This window comes from Xiphias gladius, chromosome 3 (genome assembly GCF_016859285.1).
Source record: "Xiphias gladius isolate SHS-SW01 ecotype Sanya breed wild chromosome 3, ASM1685928v1, whole genome shotgun sequence".
Taxonomy (NCBI): Eukaryota; Metazoa; Chordata; class Actinopteri; order Istiophoriformes; family Xiphiidae; genus Xiphias; species Xiphias gladius.
Window position 1 is genome coordinate 25,340,959 of NC_053402.1, and position 20,300 is coordinate 25,361,258.

At 45.5% G+C, this 20,300-nt stretch overlaps 1 protein-coding gene across 1 annotated transcript in view; it reads left to right on the forward strand.

Annotated features, from left to right (window-relative positions):
• The window catches only part of stx1b (syntaxin 1B), a 60,640-nt gene that overhangs the window by 20,123 nt on the left and 20,217 nt on the right, over positions 1–20,300 (forward strand). The window contains exon 2 of the mRNA XM_040124086.1: positions 18,131–18,205. Coding sequence (XP_039980020.1) covers positions 18,131–18,205 — 75 coding nt within the window. The remainder of the gene's footprint in view (positions 1–18,130; positions 18,206–20,300) is intronic.

The window sequence follows — 20,300 nt, forward strand, 5'->3', positions numbered from 1 at the left end:
TATCCCTCTCATGTCTCCCATTGCCGTACATTTTCTTATGTATTTATCTTCTTCAGCAAAGAGAAAAACCCTAAATCAGATCAGTATTTGCTGTGACCCCCCTTTGCCTTTAAACCAGCACCGGTCGTCCTTGGTCCTTGGCAGGTGGGTTGTTCCAGCATCCTGGAGAACCTGCCTCAGTTCTTCTGTCTCTTCATGTGGTCCCAGACTGACTCCGTGAATGAGATCAGGACCCCGTGGGGGCCAGACCACCTGCTGCAGGACTCCTTGTTCTCCTGGTCTCTGATGACAGCGTGTTTGGACTCGTTGTCCTGCTGCAGGATGAATCTGGGGCGATCAGACGCCTCCTGGGACCGAGACTGGGACTGATGATGGAGACAGTTTAGGATGAGACCATGTAGAATTGCATTCAAATGAGTTTGGACCAAAGATGAGTTCTAACTCACTTGGAATCTTATTTTTATCTTTACGTGTCAGCTAAAACGAACCCCCCAGGGATGGGTCTGGGCCCTGACCGTAGATGCATCACGAGAGCCGGAGATCAGACTCAGAGACGCCACCCGGTCCCTCGAATGGAAGTTGCCTGCCCGGCGAATGAACCAGAAAACTTTTCTTGCTTCAATGTTTGCGTCCACAGTCCGCACGGTCCAGTGCACATGTGAGTGGAGGCGTCGTATCAGCTCCATGCGTCACACTCGGGACTCATCACATGATGATCCCCGGCCCAACGAGCACCGTCCTCCTACTCGGGAGCGGTTCTGAGCATCACAAACCCACTGAACTGGCTCTTTCTGATCCAGAACATTGGGGACGTCCAGAGGAGCCGGAGGATTCAATTATTCGATCCCGTTCATGTTTGTTAGGAGCCAACAGGAAGTCGTCTCCTCGTCCATCCTCCCTCCTTTACTCCTTTTTCCCTCCGTCCTCTCTCTCCCCTTCCACTCCTCCCTTTAACCTCAGTCTCGTCCTCCGTCCTCCTGTCTTTTCCATCCTCCCCCCTCCCCTCTCACCTCCATCAACCCCTCCTCCCCCGTCAGCCTATTACCAGACCCCATAAAGGCCCCCTCCTTCCTTCCTGCCTTCCTTTCTTTTCTTTTCTCCTCCGTCTCTTTATTTCCTCCATTTGTCCCTCTGGCGTCTCCTCAGCAGAGAACAAGTCGACAGCAGTCAGACCGTTTATTTATAGACCCAAAGAAATAAAGAGAGAAGGCAGACTGTGTGTGTGTGTGTGTGTGTGTGTGTGTGTGTGTGTGTGTGTGTGTGTGTGTGTGTGTGTGTGTGTGTCAGGATAGTTCGATGTCACTCGTCTTCTATTCGGACTCTTCTGCCCGTCTGCGGTTTCTACTCTCTGTAGTTTGGGGTCCGGATGGGGCTAAATACTACGATACCCATGGGCCCGAGCTGCAAACCCATCGTCACCATAGTTACAAATTTCATCCTGAACTGATCCAGAATCAGAGGGTAATCAATTTAAACTGTCAGGCTTCTACAACAGCACGTAGCAGAATACGAAGCTCTGTGATTGGATAATTGCTAGTGAAATGCACCTTGGGAGTCGTAGTTGACTTCTCTCATCAGAGAATCAGGTTTTTGATGATTGAAGCAGCAGAGTTGAGTTTAAATTCAACTCTGTTTTGTCTGTTTGGTCTTTCCTTCGTGTTTATGTTCCAGCCCGTTCGTTTTCTTATTTTTCCAACTTCTTTAATCTTCGTCTTTTCTCGTTCTCGTCTAAATGTTCACCAGTGACCTATTTAAGCTGCGTCCTCTCTGAACCTGCTGGTAGAGAGAGATGTCCTGTCTTCTTCACCGTGATATTTCTTCTTCAGCTCCTCTTTTGATCGGTGCCGTTCAGCTACGCTACCGTTGCGCAGCAGCTCCGTGGTCGCTGCCGGACATTGACCTGTGAGCCGTTGGGCTACGTCCACACTGCTTTTCCGTCTACATCCGCCCCTCGGTTGCCCCGGCAACCGCGCGTCACGCCATCCGCTCTGTTGCCGCGACGCTCCAGACTCCGCCCCCCGGTGCTTCTTCGTCATCCCCAGGGACTTTTATCATGTGACACTGGACACATTAATGTTTACTTTTTGCAGATTTGCATTTGTACAGATTTCTAGTCACTTACTGTGTGTTCGTTGTTATGAAACTATTTTTTTAGTGGTTTTTACTTTTATACTTTTTACCTCCTCTTTACGGACTGCGCGTTGAGCAGTTGTAACAAAGCGGATTCCCTGTGAGGATTTTTCTGGTTGTGGTTCTGGTTGTGGTTCTGGTTGTGGTTCTGGTTCTGGTTCTGGTTCTGGTTCTGATTTTTCTCTCGGTGCCATGAGATGAGGAGTTTAATGCGGACTAAGGCAGGGAGCTGTCGGCATTTTTTTCAGCCGAAAAATTACAGCATCGGTCGTTTGCTCAAATACCTGAAATTACACCTAAACAGCACGTGTAGACACGTTACTTCAGATATTTCACAGATTAAACGTGTAAATATATACATTTGATATATTTGATTGTTTTTTAACCCCCGGACAAAAAGACGTTTGTCAGCTGCCAGAAACCTCCTGTGAAAGAAAACTGCTGCTGAGGACGAAACCAGTTTTCACCTCTGTCTTTGTATAAAACGTTCTTTTTCCCATTCAGCCTGCTTTGCAGTGTTAAAAATGAAAACTGAGTTCAGATTCATTTCTTAAAGACTCCATTTAAAAATAGCGAGTGTGAAAAAAACGGTTCAACCAGCAGAAATGTTCAGATCAGCATCAGTTAAACAAGATTTATGCTGAGCAGGAGACGCGTGGACATTATTATCTGTCAGTCACAGGCTAGTTCATCGTGTATAAATTCATTCATCACCAAACACAGTTGTGTTTTACTGCAGCTCAGGCTGTAGACTGCTGACTGATGGTGCGTTCATGTGCTCAGAAGAGGCTCTGACGTCCGAGCGTCACATTTATTTCTGAGAGCGAAAGTGAGAATCTGAATCTGACAGAAAAAAATCAGAAGGTGAATCTTTCGTGTTTGAGCTGCAGCGACTGGTCACAGAGAGCACAGATGGACTCTGGGTAGAGCCAGAGATCCCAGTGGATTGTGGGTAACACAGCTCGCTGCTGGCATGGTTTACCACACACACACACACACACACACACAGAAACGCAGTGTGTGTATCCATGCATGCAAACACAAACACACACACACACTCACACTCTGCTGGCATCAGAACACACTCTGACACCTGAGGTCAACGTCCTGATTTAAGTCTGCATGACATGAGAGAGGGAGAGGGGGGTGGAAAAAAGGAAAAGAATAGGAAGGAGGGAAAAAATGAAAGGAAAGGAGGGAGAGAAGGAAAGAGTAAAGAAGACAGGATGAAGAATAAGAAAAGGATGGATGGATGGATGAAGAGGTAGCAGAGCAGATTTAACCTGCAGACCTACAGCCTGAAATACACTGTAAAAAACACACATTTAAATAAATAAAAAAATGTTCACGTATTTTATCTTTGCTTGTCCTGAAACCGATTATCTGATGCTCAGACCTACAACCATCTACATTCACACAGCTCGTCCAGCGGTTCCCAACGTATTCAGCTTGCGAGCCTTTAAAATGAAGGAATCAAACTAAATCTGACTAAATCCTTTTTGGAGGATTTGTACGAGCCTGAGGAGGTGAACGTATCCTGTGCGTCACTGGAAAAAGTCACACAAGACCAACACGCACGAAAAAAACCCTCATTTTGTGCCGTTTCCTTTCTTATCTCTTTCATCGTTTTGTGACCTTCAGATGCATCTTTGGACCCGGTGGGGGTCCCGACCCTCCGGGTAGGATCCGCTGAGCTGGACGGTCCTGGAGGCTTTATTGGAAGCTGGAAAGTACATTTAGTCAAGTTCCATCTGCGGTTACTCGTTTTTCTTTGATATTTCCGTATTCATGCTGGACCTTCACTTGTCACGGAGTTAAAATGGTGAAACTTTTATTTGAGTATGTGAATCCATGTTATCAAGGAGATGCCATTAGGTCGAATAACGTAGCATGAACGGGGAAAATAAAAGAGGACCCGGAACTGACCCCTGAGGAACTCCACCGGGGTCAGCTGGAGTTGAATAAACCTCTTTTTGCAGGTAGGATGAGAACCAGTTTAGAGCAAAAAGATGAATGAACGTTAATTTCTGTGTCACGGCAAATTACAAGGCACCGTTCTGTGTAATGTAACATTAAAAGTGTAACAAGTCGTCCTGCGGTAACACAAATACAATTTAAATGTTTCGGCTGTGAACTGTGAGCTCAGTCGGTTTGAGTTTCTATCTCACATTTAGTCCTCGGTAAAAAGACCAACAGAGAACTAAACCAGCAGATGTGGTTTTCTTCTTCAGGACTGTCCGGTGGTAAAATACCTGATTTCTACTGGGCACATGTGCACGTCATATAAATTCAATGAGACATAACTCTTTCATATTCATATTTTATTATCTGAAACGTAGAGTTTCAGTTCTGTCCACATGTCATTATGAACTGTTCTTTGCTCTCAGCGAACCCAGACAAATGACAAATATATACATATAACAGCTTGGACATTATGTTTTACCTGCTCTTTGTGGATTTGATTTTCCCTTCCTTATTTTAACAGCAGTTGTTTTTACAGTGCAGCGGCAGAATACTGTCCTCTCTCTCTCTCTCCCCTCCCCCATGCTGTAAGCACTGCCCTCTCTATCATCACCCATCCCCCCTCTCCTCTCTCTCTCCTCCATCTTCCTCCCCTCCCCCATCCCATCCACCACCACTCTCTCTCTCCTCCCAGGCTCACTCTCAGTCTTCCTCTCTCGCTCATCCTTATCCCCCTACTTCCATTTCACCCCCCCCCCGCTGCAGGGTCTCGCTGTTCAGTCAGTCACATTAATCTGATTAATTCGCTCATAAACACACACATTTAGAAAACTCAATATGAGAACTTTAAGAGCAGGACACGGTTCAGGTACAGCACACGACTCCGTGTTTTAACTCTGAATATCATTCATCTATTTACAAACTCTTCGTCTTTCTGATCGGAACCGTCCACCTGCCTAATGAATCAGTACTTCATCACCTCTCACCTCCTCTGACCTCGTGACCTCGTTTTCAGTTTCCAAAATGACTCCAGAAATTAGAGCATGGCTGAGCCGTGAACTGCGCCGTGAGTTGAGGCCTCGGCATCAGATGTGATGGATGCTTTCTGGTATTCTCTCATCTAAAACCTCAATCCAGCTGTTTCCTCTCCAGACGAAGGGAGAGGGTGTGAATGAGGAAGTTATTCCGGCTTGAAACTGCTTCTGCTAGACCTCAGTCTGGAACCAGCCGGCATCACCGCTCCATGGTTTCCTGCCTTCAGATCAAATACGTCTCTTAATAAAAACCTGAAACATTTTAGATCGGAGACGTGCAGAGTAACCCAGTCTCACAACAATGATTGTTACGTTTAGGAGCAACGAAACGCCACTTCCTTTACTTTTTCTTATCAACGCAGCCAAGACATTTGTTTTAATAAACCTCCAAAATATTTTCTGATTCATGTTATTTGTTTTCCCAAAAAAGGGGTTTGGAGCGGCAGAAGCGCGATGTTGTTTTTCTTCGCAGCTCTTCCGCTGGACGTCCTGATGCTTGAAGATTTAAAAAGTCACCGCTGACTTGGGTGGACGCGTTTCCTCCTCTGACGTTTAACCAAACCAACGTGTTCGTTCTCTGAACCAGAGACGGGGGTCCGGACGTGAACCTGGTCTCTGCTGTCGCAGTCCTGAACTTTGCTCGTCCAACATCCACCCCGACCTCTGACCTGCAGCTCTCGTGTCACACGTATCAGTGACACTACCATTTAATTCACCGGGAATAATTTAAATTCCAATATACCTCAAAGCACATTCGGCCGAACAAGTTAGTCGTAAAGAGCCGTGGTGGTGCAGAGAGGATCCGGCAGACTTCACGTCCCGGTGTTGTCCTGTGGAAACAGTGGATTTGTTGTCGGAGCAGCTGGTTTCAGTCGCTGTAGTTTTAGTGATTCAGGTGAAAAACGGCCACGTTTCTGGAGGGTGACCTCGTTGTCGGCAGGTAACGACTGGTAAAACCAGTTAAAACCAGTAACGTCGTTTAGACGCACTCATGTTTTCGTGCAGGAATGGCCGCTCGATCGCGTCCGCCCTCAACCCACGTTCACCCGCGTCACACACTGATCTGGGAAGGAGAATCAAATCCGACTCGACCGTAGTTTAATTTCACGTCGTTTCCATGTTCACGTGATGCACAGAAGTGAGAGTTAATGACTCTATTGACTCCTTTATCGCCGCCATCAACGCTCTCCGCTGTAAACGTTTCGGCCTCCTGCCTGTGTGAGAAGAATCCAACCAGCTGATTCACACTGAGCTCCTATTGATCAGATCAACCATCAATAGATGATCGATCAAACCGCATCATATCCATCAAACGGCAGCTGGCGAAGTCAGATTAAAGCTCAATAGCGTGTGTGTGTGTGTGTGTGTGTTGCTGTATCTACATGTAACAAACGTCACACACACCCACAGTTGATTTATTACAGACGTGTTAACAGCAGGAACAAACACACAGACGCCTCCTTTTGTCTTTCACTGACCTTCCTCCTCCTCCTCCTCTTTCTCCTCCTCTTCCTCCTCCTCTTCCTCCTCCTCCTCCTCCTCCTCCTCCTCCTCTCGTTTGCTGTAACAGAAGCTGACGTTTTCTCTTCATTCACTAAAATACAGCTCAGCATTTACCAACAAAGATAAAGGAGAAATTATTTGTTATCATTCAACGTTATCTTAGTTTAAAATTTCCGGTTGTTATTACATTTATATTTTTGATTTTTTTCAAATATGTTTTCTGAATTTTACTTTTTAATTCCATACATTTGTATTTATAATATTTATATTTGAATAGCTACTATATTTTTTCATTTTTTGTAGTTTAATATTGTAAAGAGGCAAATTTATTATTAGATTTCGTTGATACTTCATAGGATAAATATTAGATTTTAATGATTATTATTAGTAGTAGTATTACTACTAATAATATTAATTTTAAAGTAAAGTTAAATCATATAAATAAAAACTAAAAAAAAAGATATAAAATAAGATCGTGTATTTCATTGTTAACAAAATGCTTCCTAATGCAGCAAAGGAATCTTTGTCGACACCGTTTCATGTGTTAATGATTTTTCATTTACATGTCACACAAATGAAAATAAAGATTCGAGCGAGCTGCAGAACAACAGAAGACGAACCAGACTTTGTTCTGGACTCAGCGAAGATGAGAAGAGGAAGCTTGTCAGAGTCTCGGAGTCTCTGTCCCTGGACTGAAATCTGCCGCATGAATGTTTTTATTTTTAGGATGTACAGCCTCTCCTCTTCACTGACTTTCTTCTCTGTCTCTGTCCTCCTCCTCGTCCTCCTCCTCCTCCTCAGTGTTTCCGTCTAACTAGTCCAGATGGTTGGATGAAGAGAAAACAGCAGAGTGTGTTTCAGCCTCTGCTCTTATGTAACAGTGTTCAGATATTAGTCAGGCCCGTCCTCCTCGTTACACTAAGACCGATCCACACAAAACGCGAGGAGGAAGAACTGAACCCCGGGGAGGGATGTGGAGATCAGCTCAACTGCTCTTCCCCTTTTATCATTTGTCCCCATTTCAAAACCTGCACTGGACTCACTCAAGGTCCACGATGCTGAAAACCTGATTCTGGGGGTTCAGGTGCTGCTAGATGATCCGACCAGGTCGGGTCCGTGGCGCACGGTGTGTGACCCCGGCGCTGCGTCTGTTGGAGCGCTCTGTGACCCTGCTGACGTTTACCCACGATGCCGTGGGGCGTCCTAGCGCTCCTACCGGGTCTAGAGCCTCCTGCTAGGTGAAGACGCCGTGAACGTGTTTGTTCTTGGATCAACAGATGAGCTTGTTTGACGCTCACAGGCCTGTGAGAGGTCAAAGGTCAGGGGCTGATGGCCTGAACTCTGAAGATAATGGAGGAAGTTTGATTAATAATTGATAATAATAGAATCTGCTGCCGCTGACGTTCAGTTACAACACGGCGGCAGCAGACGACGCCTGACGGGAATCGAACCCTCAACCCCGGACCTGGGCTGCGTCTGCAGGTCTACAGCTGACTCAGGTGTACATCGGACCAGGTCTACACCTGGTCCAGTTCTCCGTTAAAGGGAGATTGCACAGTGCAGAATATTTCAAATGCGATATGAAGTGAGTTTCTGATTGGCTGAGGCTGGTCGCTGATGTAAGGACGTGTCTTACCTGTGATAAGTTCACCTGCAGTGGACGACCAGGAAATCAGAGGCTGGTTTATGTACAAGTGGACTAACAGAGAGAGACAGGGAGATGTAGGTTTTGAACGAATGAAGCGACACAGCAGCAGAGTCGCAAGCAGGCGACTGTCAGACCAGAGACCAGGTCCACATCCAGAGTCCCGTCTGTGGTTCGGGTTCGGGAGAGATGGTGGTTTAAGTTAGATAAACAGCTTGTGTCTGTTGAGTCAGTGTCAACTGTTTCTGGATGAAATCAGACCAGGATCTTTCCAGACGCTGAACCAGGTGCTGCGAGAGTCTGAACCGAACCATAAACCAGTTTAATGACGCTGGAGTCGCTACAGGTGGATCCTGAGCTGTAGGATCAGATATTCTGGGGCAAAACAGACACGTGGTCTGTGAACGTTTGACCGAGACGTTCAGTGTCAGCGTATTTGCAACTTGTCAAATAGGTAAATTAACAACGTTTCCTCCTGACATGAGGAAACAGAAAACAGAATCCGGTCACAGTTACGTTTCCTACAAAACCTATTTGCTGTTTGAGTTTCTTTAGGAGAAAGGTGTTTTCATTAGGAGACGGGGTTGGAATGTCTCAGATCCTGTAGATGTCCGTCCTGTCTGTCCTCACAATCAGCGGCTGTCACTATGTTTGTTTCCATCTCCACGGTGGAGGCTCAGTTTCTGTTTCAACTACAAAAGAAAAAAACAGTTCAAGTCCCGAATGACCTGCAGATGTAGAGATAACATGTCGCCGTGTCCCTTCGTTGCACGGACCAGTCCTCCACTGTCACATCCACCGATGGAAGAAACCTCCGTGGAAGATTTCAACAGGGAGGGACACTGGGATGCATTCAGGGACACGGCTGTACATTCAACCACACACACTCTTAACCGCTGCGTCCGTCTTCCTCTTTCCTCTTAACAACAGAAATGATCATATTTTACTTGTAGTGTCTGTTTTCTGTTTTATTTGAGGTTGTGACCATCAGATACAAATAGTCAATCACCAATAAAATAAGAAGCCAATCACAGGGAGGAGAAAGGTCAGAGGTGACAGCAGCTTGCGGTCAGTGCTTTCATTAAGCCGCTGACACTGATCTCCTCTTTCATTCAGTTCGGTGGCAGCGATCAGCTGAGCTCATGGTTCAGTTTCAGCCCCGAAGAGCTTCTGGATCATTCACAGATGCCGAACGATGAATGAACTAATTACTGCCAAACGATCCTGAAGTTATTACCATTTTTCCGTTGTAGTTTTTTTTTTCTTGCTGTAATATGACGGAGTAGAGCGACCTAGTTTCAGTGATGTGGTTTGTTTGTTGCCGTCGGGGATCAGGAATAACAAACCATCTGCAGGACCGACCGCCAATGAGACTCTACGCTGCAAAACATCTAAGTGGCAGACATGTACCCAGCTTGCATTATTTGTACTTCACTTGACGACTTCAGCTTCCTGCGCCTTTATACTTCTACTTCACTACATTTCAGGGCAGAATATTGCACTTCTTACTCCACAGTCCAGTTTAGCAGGCATTAATTCAGACCAGTTAATGAAGCAAATATGATCATTCCACTCTACCTGCATCCAACGAAACGACAACCAGCTCAAACAAAACTCTTGGGAGAATGAACCCAGATGAACTCATGTGCCCGTTACCTGGAGCTGTTGGCTAATGCCAAGCCCATCATTAATGTTGTTTATATATGAGGGCGAAGGGCTGAAGTGTCATCCAGACCTCTAAAAATAGCCACATCGCTGTGAGGATGTTTAGTTCTGTTGTACAAAAATAAATCTCACAATTCTTCTCTTTTCAACCTGAAATAACTATAATAATAATATATGTTTTTTGTTTCCAGCAGAAACAAGTGGTGAACACAACATTAACGTATCAACAGCTTTTCAGTTGATATGTTGAATTTGTGATCAAACAGTTTCTTGTCTCCTCATCCAGCAGATAGAGAGAAACATGATCCTTCATCTGGATCAGGTGTCTGAGTCCATCTGATGAATCTAGGTCCAGTACTCCCTCTCTTTTAGCTCTGGTTTTGGTCTCCACCAGCTCCAGTGGGAAACCTCTGGCTCTTTAGCTGCTCAGCACTCCACTATGTCCAGCAGCTGGTCTCTGACTGGGTCTGTCTGCTGTTTGCTGCTGAGCAGGTAGCGGAAAGTGGCTTTTTACAGCTGTTTCCCTCCAGAGATGCCGAAACCTTTGGAAACACTCTGACGGAGCCGACAAAGACAGTGGAGGTGTGTGTTTTCCTGAGGACGATGCTGGGTGTTGGGTGTGTTGATGGCAGCGGCTGATTGGTGGACAGGTGTGTCTTTGTTACAGGTCTTATCTGCTGAGAACAGACATGTTCGCGTTGCTGTGTCTGTGTCTCTGTTTCCCATCTACCTCAGAGTGGGACATAGCACTTCTGAGATACAGCATTGCGTTTTATCTGACCCACAGAGGGTGTCAGGTGACTGTTGGACCCTGTTAGACCAAATGAGATCCAGCTGGACCCACTTAGACATTAATCAGAACCCCTCAGACCCTGTTAGATCCGTGATAGGTACTGTTAGAACCATGTAAGATCCAGTTAGATGCAGTGAGACCCTTTTTAGATTCTTAAACCCAGTTAGACCCTTCTTAAAACTTATTTAGAAGGCGTTAGACCTCATTTAGACCCCGTAGGACCTTGAGAAACCTTGCAAGTCCCAGTTAGACCTTGACAGACTTTTGTAGAATCCTGTTAGACCCTTGATAGACACTGTTAGTCCCATTTCCCATAAATCCTGATATATTTGTTTAACTATCATTAGACCAGATAAACCCTGTTAGACCCTGATAGACCCAGGAAGACCCCTCAACCTTTGTTAGATCCTATATGACAGTGCTAGACCTTAGTTATACCTTTGTTATCCTTATTTAGTCACTGAATCCCAGTACTTGACTCTGGACCATTGTTAGGTCCCATTAGTCCCAGTAAGACCCATGTAGGACCTGGGCAAACCCTATTAGACCCTCTTAGAACTTATTTAGACTCTGTAGGACCGTGTTGCACCCAATTAGGTGCCATTAGACTCTTACTGGCCCCTGCTAGATTTTATTAACCCTTAGATAGACCCAGTTAGACCTTAATTAGAGCCTGTTATTCCTAAATGAGACCCTGCAGGACCTTGAGAGACCTCTACTGACCCAGTAAGGCTGTTGTAGGACCTACGCAGACCCTGTTGGGGTATTGCGTCAGACATGCACACACATGCACGGTCACGTCTGCCGTGTTTTCTCTTGTCCCGGTGTGTGTGTGTGTGTGTGTGTGTGTGTATAGATGGTGGAATTTTCTGGCCTCTGATCTTTGGCATCAGGAGTGTGAGCATGCGGCTCGCTGACATAATTAGCATCTCACACACACACACACACACACACAGCGCAGTGGAGGAAGCTGCCATTCGTCTCCCATAGAGACACCGGAGACACCTGAGCAGGACATAGAGGACAGAGACTCAGAGAGACACGATTTCATCAGATGAGACCTGGACGATATTCAAGCATAATTCTGATCATTTAGAGCAAAATTCATGTTCTTACCTTCATCTCTTTGACTTTCTATTCACTTTCTGTTCAGAACGCAGCATCAAATGATCTGCAGCCTTGTTTTGCCCTGGGTTTAGCCTGTCAGGCTACATACAAGTTGCCCTTCATTAGTTACGGCGGTTGTTAAACTTATTAAACTGGTTTATGGTTCTGTTTTAGACTCTCACAGCACTTGGTTCGGGTTCAGGAAAGATCCTGGTCTGGTTGAATACGGACAAAGTTCACAGTGACTTCAGACACAACCTGTTTATTTACATAGAACCAAAACCGCCATCTTTCATGAACCAGGTGCTGTGAGAGTCTGAACCGAACCATAAACCAGTTTAATGATGCTGGAGCCGCTACAGGTGGATCCAGAGCTGTAGGATCAGATATTCCGGTGGAAAAAAAAAGAGGCCTGTGAACATTTGACTGATTCGTTCAGGATCAACGGATTTGTGACTCGACAAATACGTAAATTAACAACGTTTCCTCATTATGTTCATAGAAAACATGATTTGGTCACAACTACGTTTCAAAAAACGTCTTCAAGACATTTTTCCTGTTGCGGATTAGTTGTATATGAATGTCGGCTCTGGGAGACGGGGTTGTCTCTGTGCAGCACGTCCTCCACCTGTCTCAGGGAATAGGACTGATTCTTATGTGGCTGTCTCGAGCTACAACCTGCTGATTTATTCTGCAGAGTGTGTGTGTGTGTGTGTGTGTGTGTGTCTGTAGGATTTAGTCCTCCGGTGACTGACAGAGTAAACATGAGGACAGCGGACAGAGGACAGAGGCGTCACACATAAAACACACTGAACCAGAGTAAACCACAGCGAGCAGGACGGAGGAGGCCGATCGCTGCTATTTCGGTCCGTATTGATCTGATCTGATCTCAGAGCTGCAGAGGAGCCGCTGACACACACAGAGGAGAGGAGTCGCAGTAATGACTGAGATTATCATCTTTTCGCTGTGGAAGGAAACTGAGCTGCATCTGAGCTTCTTGCTCCTGTAAAAGCTGGAGTTCAGAGTCGGCTCGGACGCCGTTGTAACTGTAACGGCTTCGGTGTTTTTGCTCCTTTTCTGTCACATGGGGAAAAACACTTGGGCAGCTTCGAACTGTCTTTGCGTCCAACCTCTTCAGCGGACGCTGGTTTCTATTCCTCAGCTCCTCCAACCTGCACCTGATGACTGCCGCATTTTACTGCAGACTTACCGGCAGAAAAAATAACAACAATATGGAAATAAAACTCAACGAAATTAAACTCAGAAAATCAGCATTGTTTAAGTTTCAAATACGTTTTTTTTAAATGATCCAATTCATTCTGAAAGAAGGAGAAATTTCTGGAACTGATATCGTTTGATCTCCACATTATAATGTTTAATCATAAATATTATCATATGCTCCACTTTGGAGGTAGTTTCCAAGTTGTGAATATTTATAGGAATTTATAGACTTTTGATTTGTGATTGAGTAGAAACACAGCCGTGAGAAGCAGTAGGCATGTTTAAGTAATGATGAACGACCGGATTAATTAATACAGACGATTGATCGATCAGTAAACTGGTCATTTCACAGGTGAAGTGCTTGGTTTTCTTTGCTTTTTGGACACATCTTGTCCTCTAAAGGAGTAATATGCGTAATATACTGTCAGTAGAGATGTAACAGGTGCCCTCTCACATTAAATCACAAAAAGCTATTTGTTTTGATCAAAAACAGTTGGGTTCATTTGATCTGAAATCAGAAGTTCACCTCAGATTCTGACAGCAGGTTTTTTTTTTTGCTGGTGGCGTTTGATTTCATGAAGGTGGGGGCCACTGGCTCATGTCCCTGTGGGACGTGTACAACCTGAAACCTGAGGTGAATGCGTTTTGAATAGGAAGCTTTTATTTATTTTTCAGAACCTTAACACCACGGAAGAACACAGCTGCACTACAGTACCCATAATCCCCCAGGACAGACCTACGTTGGTGGTGTCTGCGTATCGGAGCGTCCATACACCTTCCACGGCGTCCAGCCAGGTTTTGGGTGTGACTCCAGCAGCTCAACTACAGTTCCCATGATGCCCGGGGTGTCGGCCGCCTGGCTGCAGCCGCGGTGCAGATGTGCCTGGACCTCGTCCCGCAGCATCGCAGCTTTACTGGTTGCTATTTATATCCGTGGACGAGGCGTTGACCGACCTGGTCTGTAACGCCTGTCTGGGTTTGGTTTGACCTGATGAGAGAATAGAACTGCTCTCAGATGGGACCAGTCAGGAGATAAACACACACCCAGGTTCGTTTCACCTCCACGTGATTCGGGACTGTACGTTCACACAGTTTATTCTGGCTCAGACTTCATCTGTGTGAGGAGAAGAATGTGTTTCAGATCTCCTCCGTTCAAATTGATGGGCCGATAATTTGGTTCTTATTTGGGGAGCGACTTCTCATTTAAAACCACCACGGCCCCATCATGTTTCACAAAGGCTTCAGAGTCAGATCATACGTCCTTTTAAAGAAAGATGCAGTTCACGCTTAAAGCTTCTGTCGAGTTCACGTCCTGTCACAGACCAGCAATTAACGTTTGACCTCTAATTTGCTATAATCTTCCCCTGACCTCAACCCTGCTGTCGCTGCCATGCACTGAACTGGGAAAATGCCGGCCTTGAACCCAGTCTGGGTTTCGCAGAACCGGCCAAGATCACCGTTCCGGCAGATTTTTTTACAGCGCTCAAGCTGATGATATTTGTGAATGTGTGAGAAGTTTGTCGGGTGACGCGCTGAGTCACCTGTCAGGTGTCGTTTGGGGCCAGAGATTCCTAATGATGGTCATGTTTCTCCGTCGCAGGACGGCTGTTGACGTGTGAAAATATCGTGTGGGTGCATCAGTTTAATCTGAATATTTTAGAGTGTCAGCGGAGGTGTTGGAGCTGAGAGCGTAAACCATGAAAATGTCGTTTTAAATTGAGTTGTTGGTTTTTACAGTGTAAGTGATGAAGAGCAAGAGCTGGAAAAGTAAAATTCGATGTGAGCAAAGTTAAAGTTGAAGCAGGATGGACAGATGGATGGACAGATGGACAGATGGATGAACGGATGGATGGAAGAGCGGATGGACAGATGGATGAACGGATGGACAGATGGATGGATGGATGGATGAAAGAACAGATGGATGGATGGATGGAAAGATGGATGGATGGATGGACGGATGGACAGATGGATGGATGGATGAAAGATGGATGGATGGATGGACAGATGGATGGATGCGACGGATGAATGGATGGACAGATGGATGAACGGATGGACAGATGGATGGATGGATGGATGAACGGATGGATGGATGAACAGATGGATGAACGGATGGACAGATGGATGGATGGATGAACGGATGGATGGATGAACAGATGGATGGATGGATGGACAGATGAAGGATGGATGAACGAACGGATGAATGGATGGACAGATGGATGAACGGATGGACAGATGGATGGATGAACGAACGGATGGATGGATGGATGGATGAACGAACGGATGAATGGATGGATGGATGAACCGGATGGATGGATGGATGGACAGATGGATGGATGGATGGACAGATGGATGGATGGATGGATGAACGGATGGACAGATGGATGAACTGATGGACAGATGGATGGATGGATGGATGAACGAACAGATGGATGGACAGATGGAAGGATGGATGAATGAATGGATGAATGGATGGACAGATGGATGAACGGATGGACGGATGAACGGATGGACAGATGAACAGATGGATGAACGGATGGACAGATGGATGGATGGATGAACGGATGGACAGATGGATGGATGGATGAATGGATGGATGGATGAACAGATGGATGAATGGATGGACAGATGGATGGATGTATAATGGGGTTGCACTAAAGTGTTAGTTAGGACCCTGAGAGCCAGGCTCATGATGGTAATAATGGTTTCTTCCCAGTTTGCTGTGGCAGAACTTGACTTTAACGATCATACGTGGACATGTTCAGGTGTCCACATTCTCACCTGTGATGCTACTGTACCTGGAGAAAAGGTAGTAAACACTGTGAGCGTAGCATCCTGTTGACAGAACGGGTGGTGTTTCACACTCTACACCCACCACCGTATGAGCCGGTTTGGGTCGGTCCCAGAGGGCGTTTGTCCTTCGCTCTGCGTCTCTGCTCCTGTTTCTGTCCCTGCTCTGCAGAGTCAGTGTGACGCAGGGTGAGGACGGGGGGAGGGAGAGGGGAGTGAGGGCACAGAGGGACAGGACAGCTGCAGTCTGACCACACGGGGCTGGACGGACGGGGGCCACTCTGTGCTAACCAGCGAGCTAACACTGCTACACATAGTCACTTCACCTGATCCCCACACACACACACACACACACACACACACAAAATTACACACAAATGTACAAGAGCCGCAATTATCATCTTTAAATGAACAACGATTATCTTTCGTTATTGATTTATCTGTTGATTATTTTTACATTCAACTATTACTTTTCCGACAAACTAAAAACGAAGTTTTAATATGAATGGTTACAGGTTACTGACCCAGTATTAATGTAGTCACACTGAGACCTGTTTGTCTCCTCGTGATTACACCTGGTCCTAAACAAACGGCCAGAAAATCCTAAGACCGGAGAAGACCACACCAGAGGACGATGAGTTTTTTTTCTTTGAGAACAACTGCAAAACCGCTGGCTTCCTTTAAGGTGTCCTCACCTGTCTGCCTACCTGTCTTTCTGCATTTGTCTTATATCTTTCTCTTCATACACCTGTCTTTGTGCTTCTTTCCACCTGCCTTGCTCCCTCTCTGTCATGTCTTTCTGTCCATCTGTCTGTCTCTGCTTTCAGCTTTGTGTCTGTCTTGCAGCTTGTCTCCCTTTGTGCCTCTGTCTGTCTGACCACCTGTCTTTTTACCTGTGTGTCTCTCCCAATCAGGTGTTCAGCCTGTTCAAACCAGTAGATCTGGTTCTCCGAGTGTAGTGAGCTGGTCTGTTGAAGGCAGCGTCACAGACTGTCAGTACCGAGGAGCTTTTCATTATCGGCAATCAACATATCAGTTACACACACACACACACACACACACACACACACACACACACACACACACACACACACACTGTACAGGCTCGTCTCTTTTAACATTAATAGAAATCCAATCAGTGTAATTGGAAACTGTTTACTTTCATTGAGCGATTGCTTTAGTCTGCCTCACCTGCTGACCTGTCTGTCTCTCCGTCTGTCTCGCTGTCCGTCCGTCCGTCTGTCTGTGATGGATGATGGACTTTAATACACCTGAAATAGTTAAAGCTTAAAACATTAAAGCATCAAATATAATACAGTGGAGCAGATTAGTTTGTTCAGTTTAAAACGTCCACTGCGCTTGGAATAAACGACTTTTTGAGAATATTTTTGTTTGACTTTGCCAACTGGATCCAGCCAACTGGACTTTGCCCAGTTGACGATCCTCCCAGTTTACTCCACATCATTGGGGTCTACGTCATTTGATTAATCGCACATTTATCCGAAATTTGCTCCGCTGAGGTAGAACATCGACTACGTCGGGTCCTCCATCCTCCATCTTGTGGCCCCGCTCTCGTGTCAAAATGTAGTTTTAAGAGCTGAACAGGTTTAGTTCACATGGAGCTCGTGTGCGGTGAAGTTGTTTTATCAAAGTGCCTTTACTTCTTTTGTGTGAGAGAAAACCTCTGTTAGGCCGAACTGTTCCACCACAGGAGAACCGGCAGTTACCTTCAATCGTTTCTGACTCCCTGACATGTACAGTGGGGGTCAATAGGGGCCCAACAACCCCGGGGGCCCCGCAGAAGGTTAATCCGGGGGCTGAGGATAGCGGGTGTTAGAAGCCGCGCTGGCTGTAAAACAGTTGAACTTGCCAGGATGTTCATGGCTGCCTCTCATGAACTCAGCTTTCCCGTTTATTCTGCGGGACGTGTGATGAAACACTCTCAACCAAAGCTGAGTTAATCATTTCTCAGACCGACCGACTCATTCTGAAGCTGTTGAGTCCCCCGTTGTTTGTAACACTTTTACGGAAGCTTCACTGAGGCAAGATTTCTGAAACTTTGAAGAGGACACTGTTAATAAAAGTTTGTAATGAGAGTGAAACTGTGAAAGTGGAAGATCAGCGACAGGCTTTTAGTGGAACTGGAGCCCTGAGGTGCTGCTCTGTCAGTGAACTCTCACCACAGTTTTACTTCATCCATTAAACATCCCCGCTGAGCTCTGTTAGGCAGAAATGACCCAGCGCTACGTCACATCACAGAATTTTCCCTCTGTCTGTCTGCAGGCTAAGGACAGCGACGATGATGAGGAGGTGGTGCAGGTCGACAGGGACCACTTCATGGATGAGTTCTTCGAACAGGTAAGACACAACAACACACACAGGTTCGTGCGGACCTGAGGTCGCTGAGCTCACGTCTCCACTGTTGTTTCCGGAGACGACCTCAGGACTCGTTGAGGGGCACCATCGTTAGATGTGACTAGTATTAAGAGAATTCTTACCATCGTGTGGGTCGTTGGAATTGACAGAAAACCGAATGTGCAGTTGAATAAATATTATGTAGGAAAAAAAATTCAATCTTCAGAAGTGTTTTTGGTTGTAAGTCAAACCTTTCTATGAGGGGTGTGGTTGCAGTATTTTTAAAACCTTGTCCTGTGTATTCAGGAATGCCTCTGCTTCTCGAACCGATTTCCCACATTTCCTGGAGAACCTGGACAACAACAGCTGTAAAAACAGAAAAATGATCATTTTCCAAGTCGAAAACAAGGATCCATACTTTTAATTCTAATTATTATTATTCGTTTTCTACATCAAAAGGGTTCGCGAGATGATTCAAAATGATTCTTCTAGTCTTTGGTTTTTTTTACTTATGAGTTAAATGATCATTTTATCAAAGGTGGCAAAATAAATCAACATAAAACTCACTGTTCACTCTTTGGTCAACCTGGCTGTCATGGCAGGCAGTGAGGGGGGGTTGTAGCTAAACATTCCTTCATTCTAAGGAGGCACCATCCCAAACAGTGGGAAACACCAGATCATTAATCAAAAAGCAAATGACACAAGATGAAGATCTTAGAAAGAAATAACGCTTCAGTCTGAAACTGATCCGTGTGGGTGAAAACGTCCTGGAAGATCCGGATCCTCGGAGGGAACCTCTGTTTTCATGGAGCTGACGAGGATCCTAATGAAATTAATTGAAACGGTTTTAGAGAACTTGATGGCTGTGAACTTTCATTTAGCTGCTGTGCAGTTGATTTCATGTTTGTGGAAGTTGTTCCATCAGGACAGATTTGGGGGATCACCCGTGTTTAATCAGCGTGAGATCTGCAGAGCGACGGGATCCATCACATCCCGACAGAGATCTGACAGTCCGACGGTCTGCGGACGATAAAGACAAACTGATGGTTCTGACGTCTGAATATCACCGGCCTCTAATGCAAATAAAACCCTGGGTTTGATTTAATGGTCTCATGGTCGTGAAGTCTACCTGTAACGAACAGGTGAAGCAGATTCGAGCAGTTACATTAAAAGACAAACTGACGGAGAGAGAAACACAGTCCGACGAGCAGAGGCTGAAGTTTGCAGCCTTCAGCAGAGCCAGAATCAGTCTTAATGAGCTCATTATAAATTATAGGAAGCAGCATCAAGCCCAAAGTGGGGTCATTTAAGAGCAGAACAATTTAACGATGATCGCTTTTTTATGTTGCGGACGCTTGGCAGAAACCTGCAGCTGCTCTACAGCCTGCAGTGGAGCTTTTAATAGGCAGCTGATGGACGGAAAGACGGACAATCACTGAATTTATATTTTCTCTCGGGCCCATCACCCAAACCCAACTCTGCTTAAGGCCTGCTCCGTTCAAACCCCCTGTCTCTGGGACTGTAAGCTATGTGGACTTTAACTCTTTGTGTTTGATTTGTGGGAAAAACGGGGATTATGGAGACGTTAAGCTGTTAACAAGTGGACGTTGTGAGGGTTCACAAGGAAACCTGTGGAGTTCAGTCTGAGAAGATTTGGAGTCAATAAAATGTCCTCAGAAGTCTTTTGGACACCACGTAGAGGTCAAGATAAATGAGAAATTTTCAATGGACACTTTCAACAACATTTCATATTTATAACAAAAAAGATACGAAGCAACTTCAGACATGTATTTTTAAATTTTCAGGATTCTGGGCAGGGCTGTAGCAGGACAATCCCACCTTAAATTTCACATTTTATTTGTTGCTTTACATGGTCAAATGTATTTTCTGTTCACTGCATCTCCTTACACTATGGTCTGAGGTCAGTTACTGTACACAGCAACTTTAGACTGAATTTAATGTATTGGCTTTTTCGTCCAGGAGAGTCAACTTTAGTCCAAGAACCTGCCTTACAGAACTCATCCTGCGTAATGTGCCATCATAACGTGCAAACTTCTCCACAGGTTTCCAGAAAAATGACCCATTACATGACCTCGGC